General features: G+C 45.1%; 1 protein-coding gene across 3 annotated transcripts in view; it reads left to right on the forward strand.

Moving 5' to 3' along the window:
* ppp3cca (protein phosphatase 3, catalytic subunit, gamma isozyme, a) overlaps positions 1-20,483 on the forward strand; it is a 52,811-nt gene continuing 32,328 nt past the window's right edge. For all 3 annotated transcript variants that reach the window (XM_012849514.3, XM_012849530.3, XM_012849537.3), the window contains exons 1-3: positions 1-743; positions 9,774-9,971; positions 17,652-17,776. In XM_012849514.3, coding sequence (XP_012704968.1) covers positions 686-743; positions 9,774-9,971; positions 17,652-17,776 — 381 coding nt within the window. In that variant the 5' untranslated portion in view covers positions 1-685. The remainder of the gene's footprint in view (positions 744-9,773; positions 9,972-17,651; positions 17,777-20,483) is intronic.

Genomic DNA, 20,483 nt, shown 5'->3' on the forward strand with positions numbered 1-20,483 from the left:
TTTAATCCATGCAGGAGGAGGAGGAGGATGAGGAGGAGGCGCTGTCAAGACGCTGCCTGCATCCAGGAGGGAGCTGAACAGCACCGGGGGGGTTTCTGCACTCTAAATAAAGGCGTTTCTGGCTCCTGCTGTCACTTAGTTTTTTCTTTTTTCTGGCCAAACTCGACGGGCGGGTAGAAAAATGAGCGGCTGGCCGCTCCCTGGCTGCTGCCCGCTGACCTGCCAGGACGTGAAGGTGTTAGCTGGCTAACTAGCTCAAAGAGAGGACCTAAATCCGATTAGCCGCTAACGGCAGCTTCCTCCGGGGGAACACGCAGGTACTCCTCGCCCAGACTGACCCACGGTCCAGCTCGGACGGTCCTGCTCTGGATGCATTTGCTCTTTTCAGTTCGCGACATTTCTCTGCCGTCGCGCCAGAGCCGCCGCCGCCGCCGCCGCCGCCGCTCCGAGCGTCAATAGTTCGCCGGCGTTAGAACTGCGAGCTAGTCTGGTTATTAGTTGGCGACAGCGATAAAGAAGGGGAGCCCGGCGGGGGTGGTGGCTTTTCTGGCTCCGACGCAGTCTCGGGAGCGGTACCGCTGACCCAACCGGAAGTCGGGACTTATGCGCTAGCTTTCCCAGGCGGACAGCTGGACCCAGAAGCGGGGAGAACCTCTCCTGAAGTCAGCCTCCAGCCGAAGCAGAGATGTCAGGGAAGGAGAAAGACAAGGAGAAGCAGTCCACCACTGAGCGGCTTGTTAAAGGTGAGTCCGTGGGATCCGATCCGCGCGGGGCTGCGTGGACACCACAACCACCTGTAGCTTCTGGACAAACTTTACTGCTCCTGCTTCCAGGTGGCCAACAAAGATCAGGATTATTGTCATATGAACATTTGCTTTAAATGGAGCCGACTTCCTGTTGTAGAGATGCACATCAGTTCATGAAGCCCTGTTTTTTTTTTGTTTGTTGTGTTTTTCTTTTATTCTTTTTTTTTTTTTTATCTGTGGGATCTTAAGATAAACCCAGGCATATGTTTGATTGAGGTATAATAAAGCAACCCCCCGGGCTCAGGCTGTGGATCAGGAGTGGGATGCATAGATGGGTGTGCTTAGCAACATGGTTTCATCCTAGTTGGCACCAGGGTCCTGGACGTGGATCTGAGACGGCTGCAGCAGTTTAGTAGCTGAAACTCTGAGGAAATGGTTACAGCTCAAATTTCACCCAAACCTGTTAAAAGTTGGGAGCCAGGAAAAAAAAAAAGTTTCCTAGTTAAGCAAAAAAACATCCCCTGATGGGTGTTTTTGCCTTTTTTGCTGGTCAGAATAAATCACGGTTAGCTATTGCGATTCATTTCTAATAATCCTTTTGCTCGGAGAAAAAAAGCGGTTTCCCTGGAGTACGTGACGGAGACTTTCTGCCGTGAAACAAACAGACTTTTAGTCGCTGCTTTCTTTCCTAAAGGAACCGTTCAAGCGAAATGCTGAACACTTTCCATTGCTGAAGGAACCCAGAGCTTGTGCGGGCCAATTAAAGCATGTGCTGCTGACGTATCAAACCACCACTGATGGTCTTGGGTCAACACACCCAAAACCAAAGGCCAGGACGGAATCTGAGGAGTTTGCCGACGCTGCAGGGATGTTCAGGGGGTGGCTGAGCAGAACCAGGGATGAGTCATAGATAAATGTGGCAACTTTTTGAAACACTACTTTCCTATTTTAGATTCTTTTATATATATATATATATATATATATATATATATATATATATATATATATATATATATATATATATATATATATATATATAGGCTGAATGGCCAGCAAACTGTAACTCTGGCCATTGCCCTTCATTGGTGTTGCGTTTGGGAATAAGAAAGTCCACTCTTTGTTTAATCTTTTTTTTTTTTTTTTTTTTTTTACCAGGGCTTCAATTCTGCAGTGTTTATGGATGAACACCAGAAAGTAATAATTCCCTTAGCAGGACCACACCCCTGCCATGTTAAACTTTTTCATCCAAATCCACCCAACACACACACACACACACACACACACACACACACACACACACACCCTCATCTCTCACCAGTCCAGCAAAGAAACCTGTCAACCTAACCATCTTTGCTTTCTTATCAGAGCGCAGAAAGAAAACGCACTCCTTCTTGCCGAGCTTGTGGTTCCTCTTTGACCTGACGGGCCACCATCTGTTGTTTTGGGTCAAGCAAGTTAGGGTGAGCTCACGAGGGAGAGACCAAGAAAGAGAGAGAGAGAGAGAGAGAGAGAAAGGACACAAGCCAGCGCCTGCAGACGCTGCCTCCTTCACCAGCACGACTACTCAATACCAGCGCAGCCCGCAGCCCCGGTCTGTCTGCAGTGGCACCGGGAGAATGTCCTGCCAGAGGACTGGAATGCTGTAGCGTGAGCCAGTGGGGAGAGAGAGTGAGTTAATTGTGGAAAGAATCTCCCTAGCGATGTTCCCAACATGGCCAGCCGTAGTGTGGAGAGGGAGAGGAGAAGCGAATGGGGAGCGTCGCAGGGCAGAAGGTCCAGCTGTGAGCTGCTCTCAGGGAAACCCCGGGACACGCAACTGTGACTCTGTTCTCTGAGTGATGCTTTTGTGAATTTCAACAGAGAGTTTCCATCTGAAATAAAATTACAAAAAAAGAAAAAAGAAGTGAACGCATGCAACCACCACAGCCCGCAACCCCAGGCTGGCTGATGCGGCCTTTAAGGCTAATACATTCGCCGATAATTAGAGCAATCTGAAGTGGACTTCATGATTCATCCGGCGGCGGCGCTGCTCCATTCATCTCCGTCCAGCCGCGTCTTTGTAATTCAAGCCCAGGCCTATTGTGCGGATTTTTTCTTTCTGAAACAATGGTGAACATATTCTAGTCGCTGCCTCGCATCGCTGTCAAAAACATTATCCTCGATGGGCAGCATCGTCTCTCCTTTGTGCCTCGGCCCGTTTGTTGTCGTGCCAGACCGGGGGTGTTGACGAGGCGCAGCGCCGCGCGTCCGCACTTATGAAGAGTTCATCAAACATTCATGCTAATTAGGCCAGGCAGGCTTTAATAGGAAGCCATTGTCGGCGTGGCAGGAGACGATTATTATACTGCTGGCTCGTTATTTTGACCCAGGCTCATGTGTTAGAAAGAAGAGTGGGTTAGTTCGCGTTCTGTCTTTCTTTTCCAACCGTACGTCGGAAAACTGCGCTGGGATTTGATGGGACCGGCTAACACGACGCTAACACCTCGTAATTGTGAAGTAGAAGGAGAAGGATGTCGGGATTCTTCAGGAGTACGATCTGAAAAGTGTGGCCTGCTCGTGTGTTCGGGGCCCAGCGTCGATACGCTGTATTACCACCTTTTGCTTGGGTTTCTGCTGCAAAAGGGTTTCTGGATGTACAGCATCTCGGCCCCATTCGTGCGAGTTAAGATGGATATTTTTCCCTTATTTGTGTTTTGGGGGCCAGTCAGACAAGATGACGGGTGAACAGCCATTTCTAAGTCTTGATACAGATTCTCAACAGGATTTCAAATCTGGGCACTGACTAGGGCCTTTGTAACTCATAAATAGGCTTTGATTTAAACTATTTTATTGTATCCACTCATCTTCACATCGTCTCTGTCCAGCTTCCTGTCCCATCAGCATGCTGCCTGCCACCGCATTGCGTCTTCTTAGCTTGCTGTGTAGTTTTTATCCCTGCGTCGCTCCATCAATGACTTCGGTTATTGTCTCACCTGAGAGGAGCATCGTTTCACACGTTTGCATCCCCCGCATGGCTTGCGGCAAACTCTAAACTTTGAAATGGGGCTCAGCTTTCCTTCAGCACTGAAGGCCGGATCTGTGGGGGGGGGGGGGGGGGGGGGGGGGGGCAGTGATTGTGCCGTCAGCAGATTGTTACACCTGAGCTGTGGGCCTCTGCAGATCCTCCAGCTCCAGCAGTTGGGCGACTTGTGAAGGCCGTTGGTTTCACAGGGTTTGATTCAGGGGGTTTTGAGTAGAGGAGGAGTGATGATGAATGCCACACTTTTCAGATTTTTCTCAGCAGAAATAGCCAATCTGCTTTTACTTTCAGCTCAGCATGTGCTACTCGGTGACTATCGCATGCTGTTTTAATTTGAACATTACGAAATATGAAAGCGTATAAGTGGTATGGATAGCTTTGCATGTCACTGTATCAGCTGCATGCTGATAAACCCAGAATGTATTGTTGTTGTTATTATTGGACAACAGGAAGGTTGTTCCTATGCCGTTGCAAGGATCCCCCCCCCCCCCCCCCCCCCCCCCAGTTCTGTGGCACTGAGTCCCGTTATTCCAGTCCAGCAAGCGCTGGTGAGTTAGTTGAAAACGTCTACAGACAGAGTTGTTTTCACGGTCCGGTCACGTCCCTGCTCCTGATGCGCTCCCCATTCTGTCGCCGTGTTCTCCCAGATCCTGCTTTGTTCGCTCAGGTCCCTTCCCTCAGTGCGGCGAGACTTTTAAAGTAAACAGCCCCTGGATCTGGAAGCCCTCGCTAATAGAGGCTTTACCTAATCTGTTCTTAAGGCTCGTACCTCAGCTTACAGCTCTCTTCGTGGCCGTGCCTTGAAGGTCTGGGAGCACTTACGGTTTATTTATATCCCTCTGGTTAACACATGACAGCTTGTCCTCAGCCCGGGCGAATCAAGCCGGGTCGGCGCTGCTCTTGTCTGTGGCCCAGCTAATATCAGTTAGCGGTAATCCTTACTTTCAGTCAAACGCCACCTCCAATCCTGTGTTTAGCGCCTGGACTCTGTTCGATCAGCAGCAAAGACAATGCGTCGTCTACTTTGTTCAGAATAAAAACGGTTCATCTGAACTCCAACACACACCTGAATCCAGCCAGCTGTGCACTTACACCCCACTTGGATGATTAGTGACGACGCCCACACGTAAAATCATTAATGCCACTTTCAGGTTGCACTTTGATTTGCTCTGTGCGGCTGAGATAACACTCTTAGTGTCTGCCTCTCGCCTTCCTGTTCTTGGTCATTGCTTCTGGCACAGCTTTATCACACGAGCAGCCCTGATCTCCACTCGCTGATATTGGTATTTGTGTCACATTTGATAGCGCAGGGCGCCCTGTGCGTTGACCTGCAGCGGCTTGTCTCTAAACCTCCTGAGATAAGGTTTTGTAGCTTTTTCTTGTAATCAGAGATGCATCCCAGATATCGGCCCCTGGTTTTCAGCTGGATTGGCCCCCATATGGTCACCTGTTCACAATCAATAGGAGCCGTATTGGATTCCCGAGAAGAAGAGGTTTTAGGAATATTTTTAGGACAACAAAATAGGAAAAAAAATCCACAATTATTTTGGTTATAATAGAGATTTCACAAGTAAATTTCCCTTTGGGATTAATGAAGTATTTTTGAATTGAAATCACAAGTAGTGGGTTATAATGTTTGTCCTAAGGGGATCCTAATGCAGATTTGATCGAATGTATCGTCAGATTTTAGAAATCTCAAACTGTGGGTTAAAGAATCTTTCTTCCAATCTGAATAAAATTCAGAGTCATTAAAACAGCGAAACAGCCCTTTAGCTTAGCACTGGCAAGAAACGGGTACTAACCTAAGCTTTGTTAGCGGCTAACGGTTAGCCAGTCTGCGTATTCTCACAGTTTTAAAATGGCATCGTCTGTCACTCAGTCAGCATTTGTTTTTTTGTTTTTCAAAAATACTTCCAGATCAACAACTCAACTCAAGTATTACTTCCTTTTATACTTAAGAATAAGAGCCTTAAAATAGATACAAGCTATCTATCTGAAAGCACTCACCTTCCTATCCAGGGCCAAACTTCCTGTTTCATAGTCACAAAATGCCAGCAACTGGATGGTAATTTGAAAGACAGACTTTACTTTGATGGGAAATGTAATAATGTTTCAATATCGCAAGATCTCTGCCCATGAGATGCCATTCTGAAGCATACTGGAAAACCAAAAATCCAATCTGCTTGCGACCAGCGAACACAACTTCTACTCGATCGTGCTGGCAACAGCACTCTTCAGTGTGGAAGCTGCTACCGTGGGAAGAAGACTCAAATGTCTCAGTTTCCAGTAAAAATGAGCCGTTTAAACATGAAGGCAGAGGAGATTCGAATGTAAGAGGCTCATTTAAAGGTACATTTTCATGTTGTTTGATGTTTTTAAAACTTATACACCAGTAACTCACTCTGGTTGCATACAACGTATTTCTGAAAGATTGCCATATCCTGCTGGTGTAGTATTTATTTTAGTCTTTAAGGATTTGATTTTGCTTAATTTCTCAGTAAATATAGACTTTTCTGTGTATATTTACTATCACAACGCTTACGTTAAGGATGGACAAGAGGGATCGTAAAAAATTTACTTATCGGGGAAATAGCCTTAGCCTTATTTAATCATAATCAACCGGATTTTAGTCTTTTTGGTATAGGTATATAACGTAGGGTTGGACGATTGTTCAGTGTATATATATATATATATATATATATATATATATATATATATATATAATTTATTGATAAAAAAAAATGTAAATAAAAATTTCAATAGAAGCACAGTTTTCCTTTTTACATTCTAGCCTATCAGGTAGGTTAATATTAGCCTCTACATCCTCCCAACCAATCACAAATGCCCACCCAGGAACGCTCCGTCACCAAGCTGCGCCCCCTTTAAAGAGTTCAAAAAGCGCATTCTTTTTTAAAAACTTGCAGTTTTGGTTAAATGTTGGTTTAATATTGGGCTGAGTTTAAATTCAGTGTTTGTGTGTTCTGTAACTAAAAATAGGTTGCTAAGCAACAGTATAAAATGACCACGGCTGCACTTAAAATATATGTTTTGAATTTGTTGATAATTATCGATATCGATCAATATGATTTTTATTTTATCGACATGCTTTTTTTCTATATCGTCCAGCCCTAATATAACGTGGCTATATACCTTTAAAAGCAAAGGCGTGTCAGCTGTTCATTAAGGCTGCCTCCTCAGAAAGCTAGACTTCAGATTGTACTGCTCATCTCCCTTCTTTCCATTCTGTACATTTGTAGCTTTGGTCACTTCAGATGCAACTTTTTCAGGTTCCAAAAATAATGGTCTCCCAGGCTTTGGGCTGAACTCGGCTCTGGAGTTCATTGAATATCAACAAAATCTGGAGCCTTGTTCAGCAGTTAACAGGGAAGGTGAACACACGGCAGAAAAGTTGCTCTCCATATATTTTATCCTTTGATCTCGTCTGTTATGGCATTTACTGGATTTGTAAATGTTGGCTGCCTTTTAAAACCCACCGAGCCAGGGTAAGCATCTACACCCTATAGGCAAAACACAGCTGGGGAGTTAGTAATGCTTACCAGGGTAATTGCTATTGCTAAGTGAGAATGGAGCTTAAATAATGAACTCCATCATTCTGCTGTGGTTTTTAAACAGCAAAACCCCGTTTGGCACCCGCAGATCTCCAATGGCTGCACCTCAACATGTAACATCTCTGCCTCGACGGCGCTGCTGCGTCGCAGCTTTAGGCCGTGCGTAATTGGTGGCGTAATGCATTTGCTGCCTGGCTTGTTGTTAGCCTCACTGACTGTAATCCCCTTTAACTGTTTCAGGTGGTGAGAGAGAGAGAGAGATATACCCGATCCCTCTCTGACTCTCCCTTATTTCTGTGGCCGGATGAATCGGCAAACGAAGCCGCTGTCCTCGTTGAAGAACACAGTGATTGTTATGTTCTTACTGGAAGTTGCGCTCTTCTAAATACACTTATTTCTTTCTCTATCAGGGAGTCATTTGATGGCATCAGGTCATCAGTGTCCTTCCGATTGTCTTTCTGAAGCGGAGAGCTGTTGTCCGTTTAGAAACTGTAATCGGCGTAGACCGCCCTGCCAACGCTGGAATGTCTCTGTCACTGAACTGCTGTTTGATCCTGAACCTCTCAGGTCCCGGCTTCAAAGGCAGCGACCTTTTGTGATGGCGGTAAAAGGGCCGCGTAGGTGGTGCGGAGGAGCAGCTTCCCGTAGCGGGCGGGGGTCGGGTCAGCTTTGGGGCGTCTGGCTGTTTGCCTTTCGTGTCCGTTGCCCGGCCTGAACACGAAGGTGCCAGCCTCCCACTGAGCTATATAATACACTGGAGTGCTAATCGCCCGCTGTTAGAACGAGTCGCTTTGAAGCCACCAGCCGCCATATTGGTACTCCCTATTTCCCCCCAGTAACAACGGAATATGTGCGCTACTCAAGAACTGAGAAAATCATGTGCTGAAATATTTTGCATTTTATTCATTTAAATATACTTATATAACATTTATAAATATATAAATAACAATACACAAAAACATATATTTACATATATGTATACATATATATACATATATACATGTACAAATATTTATATATACATATATGTATATTTAATATGAATAACGTAAAATATTTCAGCACCTAATTTCCTAGTAGTTGATAGTGTTAGTACATCCACTGACTGTAGAATTACCTGTGAAATATTTTCACACAGCCAGAAAACTGCTTGTTGTTGCAACCAAATCCTATGGGATTCTGTGAGAGTAGGGAGGAGCAAGATGGCGGCCAGTGACTTCAGTGTTTTGTGCAAATCAGCACTCCAGTGTATTATATAGCTCAGTGCCGCCTCCCCGCTTCCTTACGAGCCACCGTACGTCAGCAGAGTCAGCGACAGCTTGGTGATCCAGGCTCAGCTGAGTAAGAATGAAGTGTTTGGACCGGAAATGTGAAGTTTTTGGCTAACGTGATGGCTTGTCTTTAGTTGTTGCTAAGTTTAGAAACGGGCATCAGTTAAAATGGGACGTTCAGCTGAAATTTGTAGAACGGCTTTTATTAAAACCCGGGTTACGACTGTCATAAATGATGAATAGGTGATTTACATTTTTTTTTTATAAAGAATGCCCCTCTGTTCTTTTTCTCTGCACATTTAGAGTAACCTGACAACAGCCAGATGCATGTCTCGCTCCGCCTAGCTTCACTCACATACATCTGGGACATCGCCCGTTGAAAGTGATTTCTCCAACCAATTTTATGGTCTGGCCAATCAGGACGCAGGGCTGGCATTTCATAGATGTGATGTAGTGGAGACGCGACCATGACGTGAGACTGTTTTGATAGCAATGGCGGCTCGTCGAGGAAGCAAGCGTTAACATTGATGCTGCTATTTCTTCTGTGTTGTCCAATCTACCTAATATTGTTTCATTAAAAGAACATCAGAGAACGCCTCTGAAGGCTTTTGTTGGTGGAAACAATGTTTTCGCCCTTCTCCCGACCGGATTTGGCAAGTTTTGTTTTCCGGGGCGCGTCGGCGTCTGCAGCGGACGCGCCCCGGAGCGGTTCGCGGTTAGCGCTAACCATATTAGGAGGCCTTTAGTCCTTAACGCGGTCGGCCCGGGATCGACTCCGACCCACGGCGCTTTGCCGCCTGTCTTTCCCCCTGTTCCTATCAGCTCACTGTCAATAAAACAAGTTTTTTTTTCCTGCGTCGCTCTCATCAGCGTCACGGGTTAGCTTCGGTGTGAGTGGTTGAAATAGCACGTCGATAAAGATGACAGACAAGTGGCTTATCCAATCATATGCAAGAAGTTTTGATAAGGCCCAGCCTTCAAAAAAGGCGATTCCCATGGAGAGGTCCCAGATGTATGTGAGTGGAGCTAAGCGGAGCGAGACATGCATCTGGCTGTTGTCAGGTTACATTTAGAGGGCTTCGGTGCTTAAATCAGTTCCCCCACACACGTTTAACAGTAATAAACCGCACTTAGTTGTTGTTTTTTTTTCTTCTTTACCTCCCAACAGCTGTGCCGTACCCCCCGCAGCACAAGCTAACGGTGAAAGAGCTGTTCGAAGACGGAAAGCCCAATGCTGAGCTGCTCCGCAACCACCTGGTCAAAGAGGGCAGGGTGGAGGAGGACGTGGCCCTGAAGATCATCAACGACGGGGCCAACATACTGCGCCAGGAGAAGTGCATGCTGGAGGTTGAGGCGCCCATAACAGGTAGGGTGGCACAATGCTCGATGGAAACTTTCTATGTCGACTATAAAGCTGGCTTTTTTTTTTTCTACAGCATTGAACGGCTTAGAGGGTGACACTTTTTTATTTTCCTGCCTGTTCTCCGCAACAAGAACAGTAGTGTTTTTTTTTCTTTGCTTTTTTCTTTCTTAGCCAAGTTTAATAAATTTAATGAAATGGAGATTTGGCTGCACCCAGATCTGCTTCAAGTCTGAGTTAAAGTCTCTGGGTATTTTTTGTCTTGTTTACTATGAAATTAAAGAGAGAGCAATGAGTATGATCATTAAAAGATGAATGGTTTGTGTTTCCTCCAAGCAACAGAAAAAGTCCCCATCTAAGCCAGCCAGCAGTACTGGCAGGTCTAATATGTATTATTAGTCGGAGGTCGCGCCCCTGGTCTAAATGGTTTGATTTAAGGAATCTGGCTGCATGTTTAGGGTGGTGTTGGTGCTGGAAAGGGGGACCTCTGGCCCGATCTCAAGTCTTTTACAGGTTTTACTTCCTGGATTGTCCTGCATTCAGCTCCAACCATCTTCCCAGCAAGCCCTGAGCAGCTTCCCTGTCTCTGCTGAAGAAAAGCGTCCCCACAGCATGATGCGGCCACCACCGTGTCTCACAGCGGTGATGGTGTGTTCAGGGTGATATGGTGTGCATCGGTAGTTTTTCGTCTTGGTCTCATCTGACTGCAGCACATTTTTTTTCCCAGATGTTTGATGGACTGTCCTGTCTTGGCAGGTATGAAGTTGGGTCATAATATTTTCTTTTTTGGAAGATGGATTTAATGTCTGCTGGGTTCCCTGATCTTCACAATGCTATTTGTTCTCTATGGTTCTCTGGGGCAGAACGCAGAACAGCTGCGTTTCTACTGATATTACATTAAGCGTGGATTTACTCTGTTTAGGTGACATTTATTCTGAAGGCAAGTGGTTGCACATTTAATTTAAGGGTATCAGAGTAAAGGGATAAGTGGATAAATACAACAATCGGCTATGATTACCTTTTTAAAATCGCTGAGCAGCTTTTTGCATGTTTCCTCTGGTATTTATCTTTGTCCACCAGCTCTTTAAGGTTGGAATGCCTCCTTTCCATCACCCTAATCTTTAGCTGCCTCCGCAGATTCTAACAGATTGAAGCCAGAACTCTTGCTGGGCTACTCCAAAATTCGATTATTACTTCCAGTCAGAAAAGAAGGTGTTGGCAGAATTAAAGATTACTTTCTGCCAGGGGTATGAATAATTCTGGCCTTAACCGTTGATGTAGTTTCATATTAGAGAGCAAGCTAAAGGGCCGCTTCATGCTATGTGGTCTGGCTTTGATCATCTGTGTTTGAAAGACTGAAATATGTAGACGGGTCCAGCCTGGACTTGGTTACTTGTACTGAATGTGGTTTTGCTAAAACAGAGTTTGATCTTTGAGAGCTTTTATGTGTTTGAGAAATGCAAAAAAAAAAAAAAGTTTAACTTCTGGTTTTAGCATTAGCCCCGTCTCAGCTTCAGTCCGGCTTGAAAAGCGCAGCAATAAAGTCAAACCTGGACTGAGTTATTCTACACTGATTATTATTGATGTAAAACCTGAGACCACATTTTCAAGGTCCGGATCTCGTCTTAGAATAGAATAGACATTTATTACTCTTCCTTTTCTCGGTTTGTGACATGCTGGACCCTGATTTTTTTAAATTTTATTTTTTCTTTCCATCAGGCCAGTGAAGGCCACAGCTGTGGTGACATCCTGTTTTGTTTTATTAGCCTAACAGTGTGTGAAACTCCTGACTTCATTCGGATGCAACCGATAGTGTTTTTTTTTAGTTTTTTTTTTTTTTTTTACTTGAAACATCTCAGCGCCTCCACCTGGCGCGCTTACACGCCAAATGTGCGAGGGTGAGAGAGAGACGGCCTACAGGATCTTCTGTGCTCGTAACAGCCGCCTCATCGTAGGACGGATGCTGTTTGTGCTGCAGGTTGTCATCAAACCACAGCAGATCTGTTCATTTAATAAAGAGAAATGTGTTTGCGTAGTTAATCTCTCCCCCCCCCCCCCCCCCCCCCCCCCAAAAAATAAAAAGCTCGCAGCTACAATGCGCTGCGAGCAGAAATAGGCCAGTTAGATTTGTTCATTAAATGTAGGAAGGAGGAGTTGGACTCCAGCAGTAACCATGTCTCCTCCTGCACAGAGATCCCGTGTGGGGGCGTTGTTTACGGTGAATTTCCTGCCAACATCTACAAGCTACTCCATCTTATTTGTATTTAATTGAACCCTTTCTATAGAGATAATCGCACTCAGAGCGGGTCTCCTTCTCAAGCCTGTTCTAAATATATAATAGATATAATGTATCATAGAAGACCTTTCCTAGCAGCTCTGTGTGTTTTGTTCAATAATTGCTAGAATTATTCAATACATTTTCACAAAACTGGGATGAATTAGTAAGCGATTATCATGATGCAAAAATTCTCATATATTTTACCTACAGGTGAGCTTTCCGGGCCTCCTGTAGTGGGAATCAGCGGTAGTTTCTGATTGGATGGAGTTTCTCAAAGCACGATGCCTGACCTGTGATATCCAAACAAATATTGCTTCTATGCAGAACTTCTGATTGCAGTATGGCACACATTGATATGGGGATGCCGATTGTGATTCAGCATATGGCACATCTCTAATTCTTGGGGTTTGTGACACATTTTTGACATCTGCACAAGCAGGAGTAACAAGATTTCTTTTCACCTGGCCATGAAGCTTGAGGGTCAACCCCTGGAAAGCTTGGTGGAGGTTCTTTCACAAACTCACAATGTTAATGACACCAACAAGAAGAGATGGATGTTCTAAGTCCAGTAAATCAAAATTCAGTACCTTTATAACTGCTTTGCATGCGGTCATTTATTACCATTTGTTAATTTAAAGGGTTGTGTCATAGCCTAATAACAGCAAATCCATGTAAAGACTTCTGCCATAGAAGGCATCATTTATCAGAAGTGGATGTAGGGTTGATGTCTCAATCTTGGATGGAGGACAGTTAGAAACTGAGGTGTACCTAAAACCCACAGACACAAATACTTGTGGTTCCACTCCCATCACCCACTGGAGCACAAGTTAGGAGTCGTCAGGACTCGACTCTATATCTCACCAGACAACATCCCCACAAACTCGGGAGGGAGGGAGAAGGAGGAATCACACACGAGACAGGCCCTACGGCGTTGTGGTTATCCCAGCAGACAAGAAACCCAAACAGTACTCCTGCCAACCATCGGGTGAAAGTAGGATCCCAGACCAGCAGTCATCCCGTATGTCGCAGGAGTTTCTCTCGGCACAAACAGAGTAATGTTGTTCTTGCTATTAAGTGTCCGGAAGACTGTGACCAGTTATACATCAGGGAAGCAAAGCAGCCCCTGGCCAAACGTATGCCCAGCAGAGAAGATTAATATCATCAGGCCCAGATTCTGAAGTTTACGCTCATCTGCAGGCCAGCGGTCACTCGTGTAGGGATGAAGATGTTTGAGAGGGGTGTAAAGTAAGCCGCTTTTGTGAGAAGAAACCACCAATCGTTAAATAGGGGTGGAATCCTCCAGTTGTAATTGCCGATGCAATTGCCGATGCAAAGGAGGTCCATCAGGACCTCCTTTGCATCGTTATCGTCCCAATCAACTCGTTGAGCCACAATGCTAAGGTACTTAAAAGGCTGAGTTCCTCAGTAAATGGTAATGGTAAATGATTTGTACTTTGTACAGCACTTTATCAAGTCCAACAACCCCAAACCGCTTTACACTACAGTCAGGCATTCACACCCAGACGGTGGTGAGCTATGTCAGCAGCCACAGCTGCCCTGGGGCACACTGACAGAGGTAAGTATGCCATACATTGGCGTCACCGGATCCTCTGACAACCGCCAGCAGGCAATAGGGGGTTTTCAGCTGACGTCACGCTCACGTGACTACTCAGCGCGTCCGCCATATTGGGTGGCAGTCGTTTCGCACCGTTGACCTGCGTTGTATGACGCCTTAGGCAGTATTGGAAGTGAACAATGGGGAAAACGTGTTTAATGGTTGGTTGCACGGCCCGTGGAGGTGGAGATCAACGCTCTTTCTATCGCCTACCAGCCGTAATAGTGAATCAGTGTGAAAAAACAAAACAGCTCTCTGAACAACGCCGTCACCTATGGCTGACACGGATATCCAGGTCCGATTTGGACGGTGTTAAGCTGGAATACGCCAGAGTCTGCGGTGCTCACTTTGTCACAGGTAATTAACTGTTAAGTATTTAAAACATGTAAGAAGAATATATTAATAATAGGGCTTGGGCGTTATGACTTATTACTTTCCGCGGCTGTCGTGTTGACTGCCTCCGCCGCCTCTACTGCCTATTACTACCGCGTACTGTACTCCCTCTCTCAGCCGTGTTTTAATTTGATTAATTTCACCTTCACTTGATTTCAACCATGGTAAACCGTTGCTGTATTGTGGGCTGTAACAGCGCAACACATGATCGCCATGGGAAAAACATAGAAACAGATTAATTTTCCACCGCTTTCCTGCCTGGAGGCGCAACCACGGAGAACAACTGTTAGCGATAACAAAGAGTCGTCGGCTCGCTTGGATCGCGGCTGTAAGTCGACCGAACATAACTTTCCACAGTATCCCGATGTCAATGAGAGTGTGTTCTAAACGTTTGAAACACATAGCAGCAAGTTAAAAGTACATTACATGCGCGAGTGGTTGTTAGCGCTAACGGTTAGCAGCTACTAAACTAGCATGTGCCAGAGCCCGTCTGAGCGCAGCTTACCTTTGAACGAGTTGCTGTGTTCCCACTGTTTGCTGGCTTTATGATCTGCAGCTCCTACCGGCGCCAATACGGTAAATACAACTTAATTTTTCACTGGTCATTGTTCTGCTTAAATAATTAAAGCCGCGAGCGGCGTCGATCGGCCCTGCAGCCAAGCGCCTTCGCGCACCGCCCGCCGCCGCCCGCCAGCCACCGCAGAAGCATGAGACACATTTGCGTGGGATTGTTTACATTTTTACCATCTTATTAAAACTCACCCGTCCACGTATGATGGCGATTTCCTTGATGTACATAACCAGATGTGAACTGGTTGTGAGCCTCTAGACCCTTGTAAGCTCTCATTTCCTCAAGAGTGTGCAGAGGGTTTTCACCGAACACCAGGTAATGCACTGTGTCGCCGTGCTCTACATTTGGCCAATCATCTGGATTACGGCTAAACAAGGCACCGTGGAGGGCATAGGGGTCCATATGGTCGATCACGGAACATTTCCTCAGATATACGTCCTTATCTGGTCGCTCTAGCGTGCTGGCGTACTTATCCTTTCGCGATACGATAATACGTGTACGACAACTAGAGATAAGGAAGTGTGCCACCCAATATGGCGGACCGGAAGTTGGCCAGTGACGTCAGTGAAAACCCCCTATTTGGGTGAAGTGTCTTTCCCAAGGACACAATGACTGAAAAAGGTTGGAGCTGGGGATCAAACTAAAAACCCGGGAGGGCAGGACAAACTCCCTAACTCCGGTGCCACTGTCGCCCTATAACACTGTCGGAGTAACTGTTCAGACTGAAAAAAGTCTCCTGGAGAAGAGACAAAATGTTTCGACTAGGAAGGACCTGTTCAGAGGACCTACTCACTTTTTATTTTTGACCTGGATTTTTGAGATGCATCAGGATGTGTAGAGTTGAGCACAGAAATGATTGGTGGATAATTTCCTGGTGGGGTTTCTGAAACCATGCAAGTATTGGCCAACCTCTGCACACCAAAGAATGCTTGATCCTCGCAGCTGTATATGATCATTGCTAACGTATGGCACTTTTTTTTTTTTAATTCCTGGTTTCGGTTGCATCCCCCATGGATAAATGGGAAAGAAGGTTCAAAGCCAATTTTTTCTGTGATTTTAAAATGATGGCGTCACAGCAGAGGATTATTCATACACACGTTCAAAAATGTAAAAACAGGTCGGGGTGGGAGGGGGTTTATTAGGTATATAGTGGGTGAGGGGGGGGTTTTGGTCGGATGGCCCGTACGGGTCGTGTCGGCCCCCCCTCTTTGGGGGGCCTGGTCCGGGGGCGCCTGGTCTGGGGACGGGGCCGGGGATCGGGCACAGGCAGTCGTATAGTTGAATTGTGGTGACCCCCCCACTTGGGATTTTTGGATGTGAATGCTATGTGGGAATGTGTGTACAGTGTCCTGGGTTTTTTTTTTTTTTTTTTTTTTTGTGACTGTGTGTGGCGAGTGGGGCACAAGGGAGGGATGGTGTGAATGAGTTTTTTTTTTCCAGGTTCGGGTTCGGTCCGCTCCCTCTCCCAAGATCATCTCAAGTCTCCGATAGGTGCGGAGCCCATCCCCCCACGTCCTGCCCTCCTCCGCTGCGTTGGCGGGCGCCTTGGCCCTCTGGCGCGTTGACGGTCCTCGGGTTTGGGGCGGGTTCCCGGGTGGGCGCCGGCCAATTCCCGGCGGTGGCTTCGCGGGGCCTGGCCCCCCGGGGGGCGGCCGGGGCCCCTGCCGCGGGGGCGGGGCGCCCCTGGGGCCTCTGGCCCCCAGGGCCCATGGCCAGGACCACTTCAGCGGGGCTGGCTGCCGGCGGAGCCCACGGGCTCGTCCCCGCAGCTCTTGGGGGCGTCAGCATTGCGGTGGCTGGGGGATTTCCTCGGGTTCGTCTCTCCTCTTTCCTCGGGGGGGGTTGCAGATTTCCTGTGAAGGCCCCTCTCGGGCGCACTGCTTTGGGGGCCTCTTTGGGAGTCCGGGGTTACGGGTCCCCTGACTCCTGCCTCTGTGCGCGGGGTAGGTGGGTCTTCGGTTCTCCACAATCACTATCAAGCCATTTCCTTCTGGATAATTTTCACCTAAACTAGTGTACTCTCACAAACTCCCACAGGTGCTGGGTCCCAGGTATTAAATGTTCACTTATATACAGAAAGGCTATAATTTATTTACTTTCTTTTACTTTCTTTTTTAGGTATCACATTACACATGTCAGCTTAAATAATAATACATATGATTTAGCAATGGTATCAAGGTGTTACACGATTGTATCTGTTGCTTTATGTCTGTTGGTTGTGCTGTTCTTTTTGTGTCTCTTTCCAGGTGATGGAGCAGACAGAGGACGTTTTATCATTCTCTTCCTTTTATTTCTTCTTTCTTTCACCTCTTCTTTCTCTTTTTTTTTCTCTTCTTGTTTTTCTTTTACTCTCCTAGTTTCCCATTGTAGTGTCCATATAATTTGAAATTCTCCCTGCAGGAATCACAATAAAGCTATTTACACGCACAAATCAAGCGGAGCATTATGGCGAAAGCTGTTTGCTCCACTTGTGAAAGTAAAATCTGTCGAGCTCTATTTGGCATTAAGATATAAATTTTTACTGCCACATTGCTAGACAGGACACTGGGAAGAAAAAAAAAAAAAAAAAAAAAAAAAAAAATGTAAAAACAAATCATTAACAAGATTTTTTTTAACCACAGCTGGTAAACGTGTTCCTTGTGTTGTTCCCATTTAAAAGCATATGGCTAAACGTATTTAAAAAAAATGTGTTGACATCTAGAAACGTTTAAGTGTTAAAACTGAGAGTTTCACTTTAAATGAAAATCAGCGTAACTTGCATCTTTAAGAAAGTAAAAAACAACAGCTGTTAGATGCATAGTTGAGACTGGTGCTTTTGTCTGTCTGCAGTATGCGGTGATGTCCACGGCCAATTCTTCGACCTTATGAAGCTGTTTGAAGTGGGGGGACCACCCAGTAACACGAGGTACCTCTTCCTTGGGGACTACGTGGACCGAGGTTACTTCAGCATTGAGGTAAGCTCTTAGCACACGAGACCCATTACACTGTCAGAAGGTGTGAAGGTATAGTTTACAAATGCTAATTAGGGATTTAGCTGGTTGAACAGCATCCATTAGTCACCTTTATGTGGGGGAAGGTAATCATGAGTTGCCCCGTGTTATTTATTTCCACTCATTTGCATTTAAAGATGTTCCAAATGTAAATTCTTTCTGTTTTCATGGGATCAGAGAAGGTACTGACTGAATAACGATAATATCCGATCAAACTGTGCCAGAGATTTTAAGAGGATAGTTAAGATTCAGCTCATTGATGTAGCTGGAAGTCAATGTCAGGGTTCCCCTACAGTCTGGAAAAGCTTTGAAGCATTTAGATTCAATAAAAGAAGAAAAATAAAACCGAGCATAGAAAATATTTGTCTGACCAGACTTATTGTTTCTCTCCTATTAAAGCTAGAATCAGTGATTTTTTTTTCCCCAGAAGTTTCTCCCGAGTCCCTTTTTGAATAACTGCGCATGTGCAAGACCGTCTTACATGGTCTTCCACTCCTCAAGGGGATCGCATAGAAAAATCTCCCAAATACACTCGGGTCTCTCTACTTTCTTCTGAGGCCTTCCTCTTCTTCTCATAAACATGAACACGGGTCGCTTTTTGCCATAGACATTATATACGTAGACGCGTCGTTGGGCGGGTTCTGCCTATGCTGCGATGCGTCAGAGCGTCCGCCATGTTAAATGTGGCAAATCTGCAGTTACTCAGTCACTTAAACAGTATCAGAGGGACTTTAATCTCTGAATATACTTTTGTTTTCAGAATATTTTTATTTTTGTAATATTACAAGTTTATTTTCGTATCCCTTTAGCTTCATTCTCCTGAATTTATTCTCGTAAAGAATAAAAATAATCAAAATAATCTAACCTGGCCCTATTACTTCAGGAGTGAAATAATTCTGCAAACTGTGACTATTCTGGAAATGTTCCCTCTAAATTCTCATAATATGACGTTTTCTCACAACATTACCACTTTTTTTTTTTTTTTTTTTTTTTAGTTTATTGTCCTAGGTCTTTTTTTCCTCATATTAGTAATTTTACCTCTTTAATACTCCCCCAAAAAGTCTGTTCCTAAAGTTTCACGTGTGACACCAATGTAGAACCAATCCCTGCCCTTCGGTGCAAAGAGCAGTGATTGGTCAGAGTTTTTACATTACTGCAGCTCCCACAAAGACTGAATTTCTTTACCTCCTTTTTCTGAATGCATAAAGCATTGACTATTGTCAGGATGGCAGGACAATTTCACCCAGTATGACAAAGTATTTCTGAACAGGATTACCAACTATCAGCTTTAAGCTGAGCATGGCTGATATAATCTTTGTAGAACTTTGCAATGTTACTTTAGGTGGATTTTGCTCTAATAAGTTCTATTTCAGTATCACTTTCACAGGCTGTACAGGCTTTATTAGAATGGTTTAAAATAAATCTGAGTCTTGGAACAGAAAACAGCAGAGTGATTGCAGAAAGTGGGCTTCAGCTCTAATATAAAAATCCCTGGCAGGAAGGAGGTAGTTGTAGTGAGTCTGGGTTCATGTCGGAAATTCTGGCCCGCTTTCAGTATTGGAAGTCATTCTTCAGTAATGGCTCCCTTCAGTGTGTGGATGTTAACTATTATAGTTTTGTTCAAGCTAGAAGTGTGACTATGTACAGACTTTAGTGAGGGGCTTTTCCATCATATTTGAACGTTTTCTTCAATCTTGTCACATCACAGACACAACTTATTGGAGTTTTATGTGTTAGATCAACAAGTAGGGTAAATACAGATTACAGCTGCAGATATGTTGAGATGCATCTCTACTGGTTTGGAGAAGCACAGAGACTGATTTGGCGAAATAGTTTTAGCATAGTCAGATTGGATCAGTGATGCGCCGGGTCATTCTTATCAAGAACAGGTTCTAAACTTATTGAAGACTTGTTAGAAAAAAATCCGTTCATTGTTCATCACTTAAACGTATTGGTCTACGGACCCAAAACCTGCTGTTGACTTTTAGTAGTCAACAGCAGCTGTGACCCCATCTTAAACTGTCACTCCACAGTTAAAAACCCAATGTAATAAAGAAAAATGATGTCCAGAGTTGAGGTTGTCTTGAACAAAAGCAAATTCTATATGTACACTGCCAATCAAATGTTTGGACACACCTTCTCACTGTGCCCAAAGCTTTCACTGGAAGTGCAGTTTTGCTCACTGAGGAGTTAACCGCTCCGATGTTTGTCTTAAATAAAGATGTGCAGATGCTGAGCACCTTACTGAAGGGGAAACGCTGTGGTTCTTTGAGGATGAATGTTCTAAAGGAGACACCTTAGCCTTCACCATTTCTAAAATGTGAGCTCTACCAATGAATAAGAACATGTTTGTACACAGCACTGGATTGGATAAACAGGAGTTTTCAGGTCCAACCACAGATTCTGACTTCACCTCTGGGACTCAACTGGGCCAATCCAAGACATGGATACTCTTTGGTCTAATGCCTCCCATCTTAGTTCTGACTGTATGTTTGGAGTTGTGGTTCTGCTGGAAGGTGAACCTCCATTTGCATGATGCTGCCAGAAAGCTGACCAGAGCCACTTCTTCAATAGCCGTGTCCCCTCCTTGGCTTTTGGTAAATGCAACATACAGTAGATTTCTTTTTCTCCGTTTCCACCGAGGTCTGATTCATGGACAGAGCAAGTAATA

Source organism: Fundulus heteroclitus, chromosome 12, assembly GCF_011125445.2.
Source record: "Fundulus heteroclitus isolate FHET01 chromosome 12, MU-UCD_Fhet_4.1, whole genome shotgun sequence".
In the NCBI taxonomy this organism is placed as follows: domain Eukaryota; kingdom Metazoa; phylum Chordata; class Actinopteri; order Cyprinodontiformes; family Fundulidae; genus Fundulus; species Fundulus heteroclitus.